Source organism: Diabrotica virgifera, chromosome 2, assembly GCF_917563875.1.
Source record: "Diabrotica virgifera virgifera chromosome 2, PGI_DIABVI_V3a".
Lineage (NCBI taxonomy): Eukaryota > Metazoa > Arthropoda > Insecta > Coleoptera > Chrysomelidae > Diabrotica > Diabrotica virgifera.
In genome coordinates, this window is record NC_065444.1 from 129769639 (window position 1) to 129784997 (window position 15359).

The 15359-nt window shown below is 32.5% G+C and overlaps 1 protein-coding gene and 1 long non-coding RNA gene across 4 annotated transcripts in view; both read right to left on the reverse strand.

Annotated features, from left to right (window-relative positions):
• Positions 1-954: 954 nt before the first annotated feature.
• LOC126880196 (uncharacterized) lies at positions 955-3560 on the reverse strand. Its single transcript, XR_007696475.1, has 3 exons — positions 3217-3560; positions 2341-2497; positions 955-1097 (listed from the first exon to the last, which is right to left on the reverse strand). It is a non-coding gene; the product is annotated as an uncharacterized LOC126880196 (long non-coding RNA).
• Positions 3561-13072: 9512 nt separating this feature from the next.
• Positions 13073-15359, reverse strand: part of LOC114337179 (pre-mRNA-processing factor 19) — a 63620-nt gene continuing 61333 nt past the window's right edge. For all 3 annotated transcript variants that reach the window (XM_028287581.1, XM_028287582.2, XM_050643981.1), the window contains one exon: positions 13073-13630. In XM_028287581.1, coding sequence (XP_028143382.1) covers positions 13486-13630 — 145 coding nt within the window. In that variant the 3' untranslated portion in view covers positions 13073-13485. The remainder of the gene's footprint in view (positions 13631-15359) is intronic.

A 15359-nucleotide genomic window follows, 5' to 3' on the forward strand; every position in this document is an offset into this window, starting at 1 on the left:
TATTGTTAAACAAAACTATAAACAATGTTTGAGCGTTTTGTCGCATGTCCGCACCGCCCCTAGGATTAAAACCGAACTGAACCGACTAGGTACAAGCACAAGCCGATTGCAGATCCTAGCTTTCTACGCATACGCGGTACGAATGGATTATTATAAGTTTATGGATATGTACTTAAAACATATAATTTCATCTAAAATACATCAACATTTTAATAATTTTATATAATATAGAATATAGGTAGGTACATTAACTCCTTAATTCAGTCATAACCGTCGTCCCTAATAACACAAAACATTCCATGAATGTTCCTAGAATGTACACACAGGACATTGAAAACATTCCTGGAATGTCCCCAAATGCACACGAATGTCCCTGGAAAGTCCCAGGAAAGTGCTGTGTCAGCATTTTAAATATTCTTAGAATGTTCTCTTGGAACATTCCATGAATGTCTACGAATGTTCTTTGGACATTCACAGTCTATTTTTTAGACTGAATGTCTTGTTGGAACATTCCATGAATGTTCTTTGGACATTCACAGTATATTTTTAGACTGAATGTCTTGTTAGAACATTCCATGAATGTCTACGAACGTTCTTTGAACATTCACAGTATATTTTTTAGACATTCACTGAAATATATCGTCAGTAATGTGACAATACCTCCTATATGTTTTTTCATGAGGTTTGCAGGAGACGAAAAACATTTTTTAAGGTCACTTTCTGTTTTCGTAATTATTCTGACTTTTTTGTAGTAAATAGATAGTTGAATTTACTGCAAAACAAGTCAAAAAATATATGAAAACAGGAGGTGGCCGAAACAAGTTTTTAGTCTATCTTACAAATCTCTTGAAAAAAACATAGGAGGTATTGTCACATCACTGACGATATGTGGCCATACCAAATAATACATCCTTGATAAATATAAACATTTTTATTGCAAAAAATCTTTACATACATTTTTTAATGTAATTTACTGACATTCCTAAATATTATAAAAAAATGTGTCACATTTGCTTTGTAAACCTTTCTTTTGCTTTTCGTAGCCACATATTCCGTTTCCTTTCTGGTTTTTTGTAGACCACTTCTCTCAGCTGATTCTAAAAGAAAATAAAATAAAAGGTAATTTTTCTATCCTTTACAATTAACAATCAGAAGAAATATTATTTACAGGTAATAATAGGCATAAATAATAATAATAAAAAAATAAATATTAAATAATATTTAAATAAATAATAAATAATATTTAATAAATAAAATAATAATAATGAACATTTTGTATTTTGACAACGACATCCGACGTGGAAGTAGAAACCTTAATAAAATTATTTTTTCAAGTAAATTGTGGCTTATTTCCTCATTAGAATAGTTAATTACAAAAAAGCCACAAAGAAATAGATTTTTCACAAACAAATAAGTATTTAGTATTCATTATATTTATTGTTTTTATTATTTACTTTAATGTCCTACTGGTACATTATTTGACAAATAATGACATTTCGAAGTCTGTTAAGTATGATATAACGCCCTTGGGCATTAAATTTAAATAACGACTTAGATACTGTCAAGTTGACAAATATCAACCTAAGTAAAACTATGGTTACCACAATTATGTTACTACTGTTACTGGTAAATGTACTTATTTAAAAACTAATCAATTCAAAATTCATTCAAATTTTTCGCATATAAAGAATAATTTAGTCAGACATTAAACGTTGAAGGCACCACAGGTATTATAATAATAACGCTTTCGGTCAACGTATATCCCTCAGGCCCTTGTTAAAAACACCATTGACCTCAAGCGTTATTATCCTTATAATACCCTTGGTACCTTAATAACTGTAACATAAGATTATACCTTAATTCTTGTTTTCTATTTCTGATGTTTTTATTTATTTACATTGAATATTAATCTGTTTTGTTGTATAATCTACTTCGCAATAATTATGTGATATATTTGACTTAAAATGAATTCAAAAATTTTTTGCAGTTGGGCCACAATGTCAACTTAGATCTCCGATGTAGATAATGAATTACAACAGTATCTATATTGTATAGACTGTATTATTAATTAGGTTATTTATTTATTTATTTATTGAAATATACATCCACCAGGTATAAACCCATAAAGGTGTACATAAGAAAACTACATACATTGACTGAACACTTGATGACAAAATATAAAATAAAATAAAGAATAACCAAAAATGTTTCTGTTGTTAATACACATACACAATAATAAACAAAGACCTTAATAAAGAAAAATAACATGGCATCAATTCGATAAGCTATTGCGTATTTCGCGTTTAAAGATGTTAAAACCAAGAAAAAAAATGCATATACCTGTGTGACATAAGCTATTGGAACAGCACAGTCTCTTAAACGAACAGATGAAAGTGAAGTTCTGTCAATATCTTTTCTAAAAAGTGTTTTGAACATACTCCTCTATTAACAAATCTGATCTATACTTCATGTCTTCTTCGCAGGATCTTCTGGAAAGCTAAAAATACAAAATATATGCATTACTAAGCATTATTAACAAATTTTAGTTTTAAATAAAAAATATGATTAATGGACTCACAAAATATTATAAAACAGCTTAGAAATTGTTTATTAGTATAGTCGGTTCCCCAAACTCTGACACAACTGGCTAGTGATTTTAGTAGGTAATTTTTTTTGTTTTTGGCCAATTTTGCCAAAATTACAGTAATTATTAACTATTTAGTTATTATTTTTTTTTTGCCAATTTTACCAAATTGGCAAAATTATTTACTAAAATCACTAGCCAGTTGTGTCCGAGACTCAGTAGTACTGAGTTTAGCAAATCGACTATAATATTCTGTGTATTCATTAGTTGGTACTGCATATTATAGTGTGTGGTCTACCATCCTATTTATAAAGGCATACATTAGCAAAAACGCAAAAAGAATTACTTTAGTTTTACAAATCCTATTGTTATTATCTCTATTTACTATTTTAGTTAGGAATAAGCGAAGTTTGTGGCTTATTCACAATTATTATTAAAATAATAAATGGATATGGCCAATTATTAACTTATAAAATAAAATAATAATTCTTCTGATTTATGCCTTTTATTCACTTTGTTATATCTAGGTTACTTAAAAGATTTTTTATGAATAGTATTATTAGGGTATTAATAGTATTAATTTATTTTCTGAAATACAGGGCATGCCTTCGTTTACATATTTGCATACTAACCTTTTAATAGGGCTTTTCATTCACAGTCATTTGTTTGGAGCTTCTGTCATAATTGAAACGTTATTCCTGCAGATTTTTTTATCTACATTTGTTTCTGCTACTCCAACTGCGTTAAAAACAGGACACCATTTTATTCACTATGTTAATAATACTATTAAAGCTATTATAAAAGTATCCGAATTAAAAAAATATTCTTAAAAAGCACAAATAATACAAACAACTAAACAACGATCCGTGGCCAAGATGAAGATGCCAAGATGGCCGAAGCGAGGTCGTTGGTTGGTCGTTTTTAGTCACGTGATGCCCTCTCAAGCGCCATGCACAAAAATATATGCACGGCGAATTTGAAAATGAACGCAAAAGAAATAAATATAAATGCCTCTCTTGGGTTTTGCATAAGTTATAAGTATTTTTTTTATTAACAAAATCGCATTCCAAATTGAATATTCGCGAACAATAATTTTTATTACATTTGTATGTTTATAATATTGTATTAATTGAACTTGGGAAACTCTTTAAATTTGACATATTATTGCACTGTAGGCCTAAAGTGTCACTTAGTTTGTCTGGTATGTTATAAGTAATGTTGTATCTGTTACACGTATGTATTATTTCGCAACTTAAAATATAGGAACATTGGTAGTATGTTCACAGAATGTCTTATGGTAACATTCCAGGAATAATTTAAACAGATGTTCACCGAATGTTCCCTAAATGTCCAGGACATTCAAATATTGATAGAACTTTGGTAGTACATTCCTGGAATGTTGTGTGTTGTTAGGGGTAGATCTTTACATAATTATATGAAACTTCGTAAAAAGTCATGTAATAGATTGAAATCTGTACCATTTATAAAAACAACTTATTATTTACATGAAATATTGATTAACACTGACAACTACATTTATAAAAATATTCATCAATCCAATCAAATATTCAATATGGTTGATGTCATGTGATGCCAGGGGTTAATCCGGAAATATTTTTAACATCCTTCAAAATCAGATAACATATAATGTAACCCCAACTGTTTAAAATCAATTTAAGGGTTTTTACCCGTACATTTTGGTGGCTTAAAGCATGTAAACCTGTGATAACACTGTTGATGGAATATTGATTCCGAAAACGTTTTGTGATTTTAAATACATATTATTTTTTAGGGATTTTAAATACATACACCTTTTACAAAATAAGGTTTTTATTTATTCATCAATCCATTTTAGAGAAAAACTTTTAAATAGAAAGTTGCAGTAAATTAAAAAAGCCACAATATGAGCTATTAGACCGGGCCCTGGAAGTATTTGGGTACGCAAAACCTGAGGACAGGGTTCCACCAATGGATTTGGTGTGATATGCCTTGTTATCCCCTCTCTGCCTCTATGTTAAAGGCAGATAAAAAGCGATTTTTCGCAAAACAAAACATTTTTTTTTGTATTTTTCGGGTCATTCTAAGCAAAAAATGTTCTTACAAGTTTTTTCGTAGCATGCATAGTTTTCGAGATAAACGCGGTTGAATTTTCAAAAAATCGAAAAATTGCAATTTTTGAACCCGAATAACTTTTGATTAAAAAATAAAATAGCAATTCTGCTGGCAGAATTTGAAAGTTCAGGTCAAATTATACCGGTTTTGATTATTTGCATTGCTAAAAATTAATTGGATCGATGAATATTTTTATAAATGTTAGTTGTCAGTATTAATCAATATTTCATGTATAATAAGTTGTTTTTATAAATGCTTAAGATTTCAATCTATTAATATAACTTTTTACGAAGTTTCATATAATTAGAAAAAAGACTAAGTTTTCACTCTAATGGCATATAACATATCCCACCAGAATGAAAACAATGGGAACCTTCTCTGGTTACACCTCCGAGGCTTCTACAATTTGCAAGCCATACGGATGCTGAGACTAAGGAAGATGAGGGAATTCTACAATTTACAATTCACGTCACATCTGCTCAGCGCGGTAAAATTCCAACGAGACTGGTTCCCTTCATACTCCACACAGAGTAAATGTAAATCAAAAATGAATAACCATTTTCAATTTCGTTGCAAAACGAAAATACAGCCGAACAATATTCCAGTCCAATCAGAGAGTGCTGCAAGCACCTCTACCGGTTTCGAAACTTATTAGTCTCTCATCAGGAGGCACATATGCTGCTCTCCCTGATCCAACCAAAACAAACCCCAGCGTGCAGTCCCGAATTGCAACGAACGAAATGGCATAGATGCCCTAGCGGCAACTGCTAGCAAAAGACTAAGTTTTCACTCTAATGGCATATAACATCTCCCACCAGAATGAAAACAATGGGAACCTTCTCTGGTTACACCTCCGAGGCTTCTACAATTTGCAAGCCATACGGATGCTGAGACTAAGGAAGATGAGGGAATTCTACAATTTACAATTCACGTCACATCTGCTCAGCGCGGTAAAATTCCAACGAGACTGGTTCCCTTCATACTCCACACAGAGTAAATGTAAATCAAAAATGAAATTGAAAATGGTTATTCATTTTTTCATATAATTATGTAAAGATCTACGACGGTTATGGTTATGACTCAAGGAGTTAATGTACCTACCTATATTCTATAAAATTATTAAAATTTTGATGTATTTTAGGTGAAATTATATGTTTAACCCTCGCAGGACCAACCTTTTAGTAGAAACACCGAGGACCAAGGAGGGTCAATAAATGTCCACACATAAATTAACCAAAAACGTGCTTCTTTATTTAAACTAATTTAAAAATAACACTTTTATATTATTCCTAGACGTTAATGGAACAGTTAAAAAAATACGAATTTATAATTTACCCTGAGCCTTCGGCTTCAGTGGAATTGGCATCGTCGTACGATACAGAAACATTTTTGACTTCTTGCTGTGCTTATCGCAGTTACTTGCATTTTGAACAAACTATGGTTGTTTTTGCCCACTTATTGGCCTTTTTTCTTTTAGATTTTGCTAATTTGACACATGAATGATATCGTCCCTTTCCATTTTGGGATGGTGTTGAAGGTATTCAAGGGGATTACTTATAGTCCACTGTAAAGTTTTTGAAGTTATACTTCCTTAGTCACGAGGGTGAATTTTTACATTCCCCGGCGCATGCGCACACGGACAGTATGGTATTAAAAAATAGTCGCTACATCTTTTAAGTTATGTGAAAAGAATATATTATTAGTGTTTTTAGTAAATATATTTATTATAATTTTTATGTCTGTGGATTTGTCTTCCTCCTAATAAATATTATTGAAAATGTGTATTTTCATTTAAAGTATCTGTCACCGAGATTGTAATTATGTGCGAAAAATGATCCACTGAATACAAAAGCCGTGGCAGCTGATCGGTAGAGCATTCGCCTAGGGATCGAGAGGTCCCCTGTTCAAATCCTGGCAAAGTCATATCCTTTTTTTTATTTTAATTTTTGGTATTTTTTTTTGTTTTTTCTAAAATTAGTTTAATATTTAAATACAATACAAAAAAACTATTTAAAGTAGATAGGTATATTGATTTCGTTGAAATCATAATATGAAGTTAGATTATATTATAATAGAAGTATAACTTCTTACGTGCGTACAAAGTACACACACATTCTTTTTTATAAAAGTATGAGGAAATGAATTATATTATAGAAATGCTAATTATGCCATCTAATAGGGCGTACGCCGACAACTACTAATTATTTGAGATTTTTAGGAACAAAGGTATTTAGAAAATCGGATGTAATGCAATGTTGTGGATACTTTTTAACCCTCCTTGGTCTTTCTAGGGTTAAGTACATATCCATAAACTTATAATAATAATCCATTCGTACCGCGTATGCGTAGAACGCTAGGATCTGCAATCGGCTTGTGCTTGTACCTAGTCGGTTCCGTTCGGTTTTAATCCTTGTTCCAATAAAAAAATTATTTTTTAGTAATGCAAATAATCAAAACCGGTATAATTTGACTTGAACTTTCAAATTAGTCCGTTCTTTAACGGTAAAATATTGCAAAACCTCTAAATTTTAAAGAACCGCTTGGATTGACATGAAATTTGCCATACACATAATTAACATGTCAAAGAAACAAAGTGATTTTGTGCCGATATGTGCCTTTGCCCTGGGGGTGGTTTTCACCCCCTCTTGGGGGTGAAAAAATATTCGTCCAAAGTAAGTCAGGAAATGGATAAACTGGCTAATTTTAAGTAACTTTTGTTCTATAGAGTTTTTTCACTAAGTCAATACTTTTCGAGTTATTTGGCAGTGAATATGTTCATTTTTTTAACAAAATAACCACGCTTTTAGACGGTTTTTCGCAAATAACTCAAATAGTATTTTGTCGAAAAAACATTCTTAGCAAAAATATAGTATATAAAATATAGCATAAAAAAATGGTATATATATATATATATATATATATATATATATATATATATATATATATATATATATATATAAGGAGAGGTTAGCGCGAGTTAATAAATATCGGCATGGCTCGCAATAAGTATGAAAAACAAAATATGCACAAGATGGAATGCAATCATAGACACGTGTTTCTGACTTATTAGTCGTCATCAGTATGATATAGCTAAACAGGAGCAATGCAACCAATTTGTGGCTATAATGTTAGAAGACCCTCAGGATTCGAGAGCAACAACTAACAAATCCACGGAGAAAGCTACAGCTACCTGAGGCAAGGAATGCCAAACGTTTAGAACGTTTTAAACAATCAAACAAGGAGAGGTTAGCGCGAGTTAATAAATATCGGCATGGCTCGCAATAAGTATGAAAAACAAAATATGCACAAGATGGAATGCAATCATAGACACGTGTTTCTGACTTATTAGTCGTCATCAGTATGATATAGCTAAACAGGAGCAATGCAACCAATTTGTGGCTATAATGTTAGAAGACCCTCAGGATTCGAGAGCAACAACTAACAAATCCACGGAGAAAGCTACAGCTACCTGAGGCAAGGAATGCCAAACGTTTAGAACGTTTTAAACAATCAAACAAGGAGAGGTTAGCGCGAGTTAATAAATATCGGCATGGCTCGCAATAAGTATGAAAAACAAAATATGCACAAGATGGAATGCAATCATAGACACGTGTTTCTGACTTATTAGTCGTCATCAGTATGATATAGCTAAACAGGAGCAATGCAACCAATTTGTGGCTATAATGTTAGAAGACCCTCAGGATTCGAGAGCAACAACTAACAAATCCACGGAGAAAGCTACAGCTACCTGAGGCAAGGAATGCCAAACGTTTAGAACGTTTTAAACAATCAAACAAGGAGAGGTTAGCGCGAGTTAATAAATATCGGCATGGCTCGCAATAAGTATGAAAAACAAAATATGCACAAGATGGAATGCAATCATAGACACGTGTTTCTGACTTATTAGTCGTCATCAGTATGATATAGCTAAACAGGAGCAATGCAACCAATTTGTGGCTATAATGTTAGAAGACCCTCAGGATTCGAGAGCAACAACTAACAAATCCACGGAGAAAGCTACAGCTACCTGAGGCAAGGAATGCCAAACGTTTAGAACGTTTTAAACAATCAAACAAGGAGAGGTTAGCGCGAGTTAATAAATATCGGCATGGCTCGCAATAAGTATGAAAAACAAAATATGCACAAGATGGAATGCAATCATAGACACGTGTTTCTGACTTATTAGTCGTCATCAGTATGATATAGCTAAACAGGAGCAATGCAACCAATTTGTGGCTATAATGTTAGAAGACCCTCAGGATTCGAGAGCAACAACTAACAAATCCACGGAGAAAGCTACAGCTACCTGAGGCAAGGAATGCCAAACGTTTAGAACGTTTTAAACAATCAAACAAGGAGAGGTTAGCGCGAGTTAATAAATATCGGCATGGCTCGCAATAAGTATGAAAAACAAAATATGCACAAGATGGAATGCAATCATAGACACGTGTTTCTGACTTATTAGTCGTCATCAGTATGATATAGCTAAACAGGAGCAATGCAACCAATTTGTGGCTATAATGTTAGAAGACCCTCAGGATTCGAGAGCAACAACTAACAAATCCACGGAGAAAGCTACAGCTACCTGAGGCAAGGAATGCCAAACGTTTAGAACGTTTTAAACAATCAAACAAGGAGAGGTTAGCGCGAGTTAATAAATATCGGCATGGCTCGCAATAAGTATGAAAAACAAAATATGCACAAGATGGAATGCAATCATAGACACGTGTTTCTGACTTATTAGTCGTCATCAGTATGATATAGCTAAACAGGAGCAATGCAACCAATTTGTGGCTATAATGTTAGAAGACCCTCAGGATTCGAGAGCAACAACTAACAAATCCACGGAGAAAGCTACAGCTACCTGAGGCAAGGAATGCCAAACGTTTAGAACGTTTTAAACAATCAAACAAGGAGAGGTTAGCGCGAGTTAATAAATATCGGCATGGCCGATGTCTCCTTGTTTGATTGTTTAAAACGTTCTAAACGTTTGGCATTCCTTGCCTCAGGTAGCTGTAGCTTTCTCCGTGGATTTGTTAGTTGTTGCTCTCGAATCCTGAGGGTCTTCTAACATTATAGCCACAAATTGGTTGCATTGCTCCTGTTTAGCTATATCATACTGATGACGACTAATAAGTCAGAAACACGTGTCTATGATTGCATTCCATCTTGTGCATATTTTGTTTTTCATACTTATTGCGAGCCCTGCCGATATTTATTAACTCGCGCTAACCTCTCCTTGTTTGATTGTTTAAAACGTTCTAAACGTTTGGCATTCCTTGCCTCAGGTAGCTGTAGCTTTCTCCGTGGATTTGTTAGTTGTTGCTCTCGAATCCTGAGGGTCTTCTAACATTATAGCCACAAATTGGTTGCATTGCTCCTGTTTAGCTATATCATACTGATGACGACTAATAAGTCAGAAACACGTGTCTATGATTGCATTCCATCTTGTGCATATTTTGTTTTTCATACTTATTGCGAGCCATGCCGATATTTATTAACTCGCGCTAACCTCTCCTTGTTTGATTGTTTAAAACGTTCTAAACGTTTGGCATTCCTTGCCTCAGGTAGCTGTAGCTTTCTCCGTGGATTTGTTAGTTGTTGCTCTCGAATCCTGAGGGTCTTCTAACATTATAGCCACAAATTGGTTGCATTGCTCCTGTTTAGCTATATCATACTGATGACGACTAATAAGTCAGAAACACGTGTCTATGATTGCATTCCATCTTGTGCATATTTTGTTTTTCATACTTATTGCGAGCCATGCCGATATTTATTAACTCGCGCTAACCTCTCCTTGTTTGATTGTTTAAAACGTTCTAAACGTTTGGCATTCCTTGCCTCAGGTAGCTGTAGCTTTCTCCGTGGATTTGTTAGTTGTTGCTCTCGAATCCTGAGGGTCTTCTAACATTATAGCCACAAATTGGTTGCATTGCTCCTGTTTAGCTATATCATACTGATGACGACTAATAAGTCAGAAACACGTGTCTATGATTGCATTCCATCTTGTGCATATTTTGTTTTTTATATATATATATATATATATATATATATATATATATATATATATATATATATATATATATATATATCACGTCTCTATACATAGTAGAAGCAGAGTTATAGCTAATGAAAAATAGGTTCATATTTGTCAAATTCCAAATGAAATACTTTAACGCGAAATAACCAAAAATGAAGCACATTTCGGGGAAAACTCATTATAACTTATTTAAAGTGTTTAAAAAAAGCTTCATTTTTGTTTTATAAAAAAAATTTCTAGCATCAAAATTAAACAAGTTACGCTCAAAATAAAGTTAGTCCCTTTTTGTTTTGGTAAAAAAATCGAGAAAATCACCCCCTAATTAGTATCTTAAATGAACTTAATCGTTACGACTTCACAAGTTTCTTGACTCGTGTATGTATTGTTTATATGAATCTGTAAGTTTTATTGGTTCAAAGTCCTTATTATTGAAAGGGCTGTAGTTAAAAGAGGTTGAACGAGTCACTGATCACGAATGTATGCAAATTTAGAAACACCAAATCTTAATCAATTTTTGTCTAACAGAAAAACAAAAAATACATGATATTCAGAAAAACAATGCTGACTTTTTTTGTTTTTCGAGATTTTTGGTATCTCTAACAATTTTAAGTTATTTTGAAAAAAAGCATATTTTTCAAAATTAAAATTTTTAAAAATTTTACTTTGAGACCAAATTTTTTCAAAAATAAGCACTTTAAATCGATAAAACTTACAGATCATATAAACACAACATAAGTAAAATAATTTGTGGAGCGGTAACGATTAACTTCATTTAAGTTACTAATTAGGGGGTGGTCTTCCCAATTTTTTTTGCCAAAACAAAAGCGACCAACTTTATTTTGAGCGTAACTTGCTTAAATTTAATACTAGAAACTTTTTTTAAAAACAGAAATAAAGCTGGTTTTAGACACTTTAAAAAAGTTATAATGGGTTTTCCCCAAAAAGGGCTTAATTTTTTGGATATTTCACGTCGAAATATTCTATTTGAAATTTTGTGAATATGAATCTATTTTTCATTGGCTATAACCCTGGTTCTACGAGATCCAGAGACCTAACGTGTACACCATTTTTTTACTTTTTTATAGGCTATATTTTTGCTAAGAACGTTTTTTTTCGACAAAATACTTACTTTTTGAGTTATTTGCGAAAAACCGTCTAAAAATGTGGTTATTTTGTTGAAAAATGAGCATATTCACTCGCAAATAACTCGAAAAGTGTTGACTTGGCGAAAAAGCTCTATAGAACAAAAGTTACTTAAAATTAGTCAGTTTACCCATTTCCGGACTTATTTTGGACATATATTTTTTCACCCCCAAGAGGGGTGAAAGTCACTCCCAGGGCAAAAGCACACATCCGCACAATATCACTTTTTTTCTTTGACATGTAAGCTATACGTATGCCAAATTTCATGTCAATCCAAGCGGTTCTTTAAAATTTAGAGCAAAAACCGTGAAAGAATGTACTAAATGTTGCAAGCAGAATTGCTATTTTATTTTTTAATCAAAAGTTATTCGGGCTCAAAAATTGCAATTTTTTGATATTTTTTTAAGTTAAACCGCTTTTATCTCGAAAACTATGCATTTTCCCAAAAAACTTGTAAGAACATTTTTTGCTTAGAATGACTCAACAAATACAAAAAAATGTTTTGTTTTGCGAAAAACAGCTTTTTATCTGCCCTTAACATAGGGGTAGGGAGGGGATAACAAGGCACCATCGCACCTTCCGGCAAGATTCAGTTTTTCATTGTTCAAGGTCTCAGGTAGAAGAATCCGAACATAGTTGCCGGTCCTCAGGTTTTGCATACTTAAATACTTTCAGGGCCCGGTCTACATCTTTTGCGTTATTTTGCCAGTTATTAGTGCGCTCATCACTGTATACCTATAATAAGAAAACCTATACGTTTTTTGCTCAAATTTCGGTATAGTTTTTAATCAGTAACAATTTAAAAATTGCAATGTGCAAAAAATGCGATTTTTTAGAATGTTCGCTTACCATTAAACATTTATCTATTTATCTTCTTCTTATGGAGCCTATCTATTATGGGTGTTGGACACTAACATGGGCATTTTTACTGCTGCCCTAAAAAGTCCGGTAGTGGTTAAGTTAAACCATTTTCGTAAGTTATGCAGCCAGTATATTCTTCTTCCTGGGCCTCTTTTTCCATTAACATACCTCCTTGAAGTATGGTCCCCAGTTTGCGATGTTAAATGGTTATGACTACGAGGAAGTTCTGTGCAGTATGTTCACTTCTTCTAATTGCGACAATTCATTTGTCTAGAACTACACTAGATTGCATAACAGCAGATATACTTTTACACGAATCAACACAATAAAAATAATTTTTAAGTTGTTTTTTATTGACACATTTATAAATTGCTTATTCTATATAAAAAACAGACTGGAATCCATAAAAACATCTTTGATCTTTATAATAAAAGACACTCTAAGCTTAAATTACAGTTACACAATAATGAAAATCTAAAAATATGAACTTTTTACCAAAGCAATTTTACAATTTTCTGCATCCCTGTTTCTTAAAATTCTGACTAAGATAAAACTTTTGATTTCCCGTGTTAAAAACATTTGTCCTACAAACGCTAATAAGGAAACAGAATGCAAAGCACCAAATAGCTTTAATTTTCAGTTCCAAATACTTGCTGTACAACCAATAATATAACCAGAAACAATAAGAGCGCTCAAATAGAAGAAGGTTAAGTTCATATTTAAAGATATTTACTATTGAATTCTTTTAATCTAAACCATACAATTTTAACGTTCTGTCCATGGAAGTCGAGGCAATAAATCTGGCATGTTTACCGAATCGAACTCCGGTAGCAGTAGCAGTGTGATCGTTAAATACTTTCAGTTCTTGCCATTGTTTGCAAAGGTACACTCTGAAATTAAACGAGATAATTTAGTATGAAAATGTATGTTAACAATTTTCAGATATAATAAACAAAATTGATACATATAATATATAATTAATAATTATGTACAGGGTTATTCACTATATTTTGACCCCCCTGTAAACAGCTTTATTTACAGAATTAGAATAAAATGTAAAATACAAAAGTTACTCGATTTTTAAATTATGAATTTTTGACATATATATCGTACTAGTGACGTCATCCATTTGGGCGTGATGACGTAGTCGACTATTTTTTTAAATGGGAATAGGGGTCGAGTGCTAGCTCATAACATTAACATGATTAATTATAGAGGGTGTCCAAAAAAATTTTTTTTAACTAAATTAATTGACACAAAAAGAAGAATGTATGTAATTTATTTAATTTAAAATACATTTTACTGCTGTTAGAAAACAGAAATAAAAGTTTATTGCACAAATAAACATTGATTTTTGCTTGAATTCAATGTTCAAACTACCAAGAGGCAGATGGGTGGCAGCTTGAACATTGAATTTAAGTGAAAAGTAATGTTTATTTGTTCAATAAACATTTATTTCTGTTTTCTGACAGTAGCAGAATGTATTTTGAATTAAATAAATTACATACATTCTTCTTTTTGTGTAAATTAATTTGATTAAAATTTTTTTGGACACCCTGTATAATTAATCATGTTAATGTTTATATTACTGAATAGGGAATTGAATAACCTTTCAAATGAGCGAGCACTCGACGCCTATTCCCATTAAAAAAATAGTCGATTACGTCATCACGCCCAAATGGATGACGTCACTAGTACGATATATATGTCAAAAAATCATAATTTAAAAATCGAATAACTTTTGTATTTTACATTTTTTTCTAATTCTGGAAATAAAGCAGTTTACAGGTGGGTCAAAATATAGTGAATAACCCTGTACAGAGAGGGGCTAAATTATGGAATACATTCATTTTCTCTAAAATGTATGACTTTGGAGAAAAATCCCGAAACAGGACGATTTTTATTTTTAAATTACAATTTTTTGGCATATATTTCATACTAATGGCGTCATCCATCTGAGCGTGATGACGTAATCGATGATTTTTATAAATGGGAATAGGGGTCGTGTGGTACCTCATTTGAAAGTGTGTTCAATTCTCTATTTCGTAATATATTCTGAGGAAAGCCTCATCTGATATATCATATGCTAAGAGACCGGACTCATACCCGCTCTATATAAAAACCCAAAAACCGTGATATACGAGAAAAGATAATTAAGAAAAAGATGGCAGACCACCCGTGCTCCAGAAGACAAAACCAAATTTAACAGAGCAACCCGTCAATTAACCTTCGTCGGGCGGCATAGGTACAAATGTAACTTTTTGAGTTTTCAAATTGTGATAACTTTTTTGTTAAAGAGATAGAGGCATGAACTTTTGTGACATATCTACATTTATCCAGTAGATTATAGTATAGTATATGGCTTAACACCCCATGTGGGGTTTCGCCGCTTTCGCTTTCTAGATCCATTTTACGGAGTGGATCAGTCCCCATGATCATTGTATTTGTTCACTAATATGTCTCCATTTCTTCCGGTTTATTGCCTTCTCTTTCCATTTAGTAATTCCTGCCCCTCTTAGGTCCTCCTCTACTTCAGTTAGCCATTTCGATCTGGGTCGACCACGTCTCCTTTTTCCTCCTGGTTGCCACAATAGCACAGCTTTTGATCCGGATTCTGGT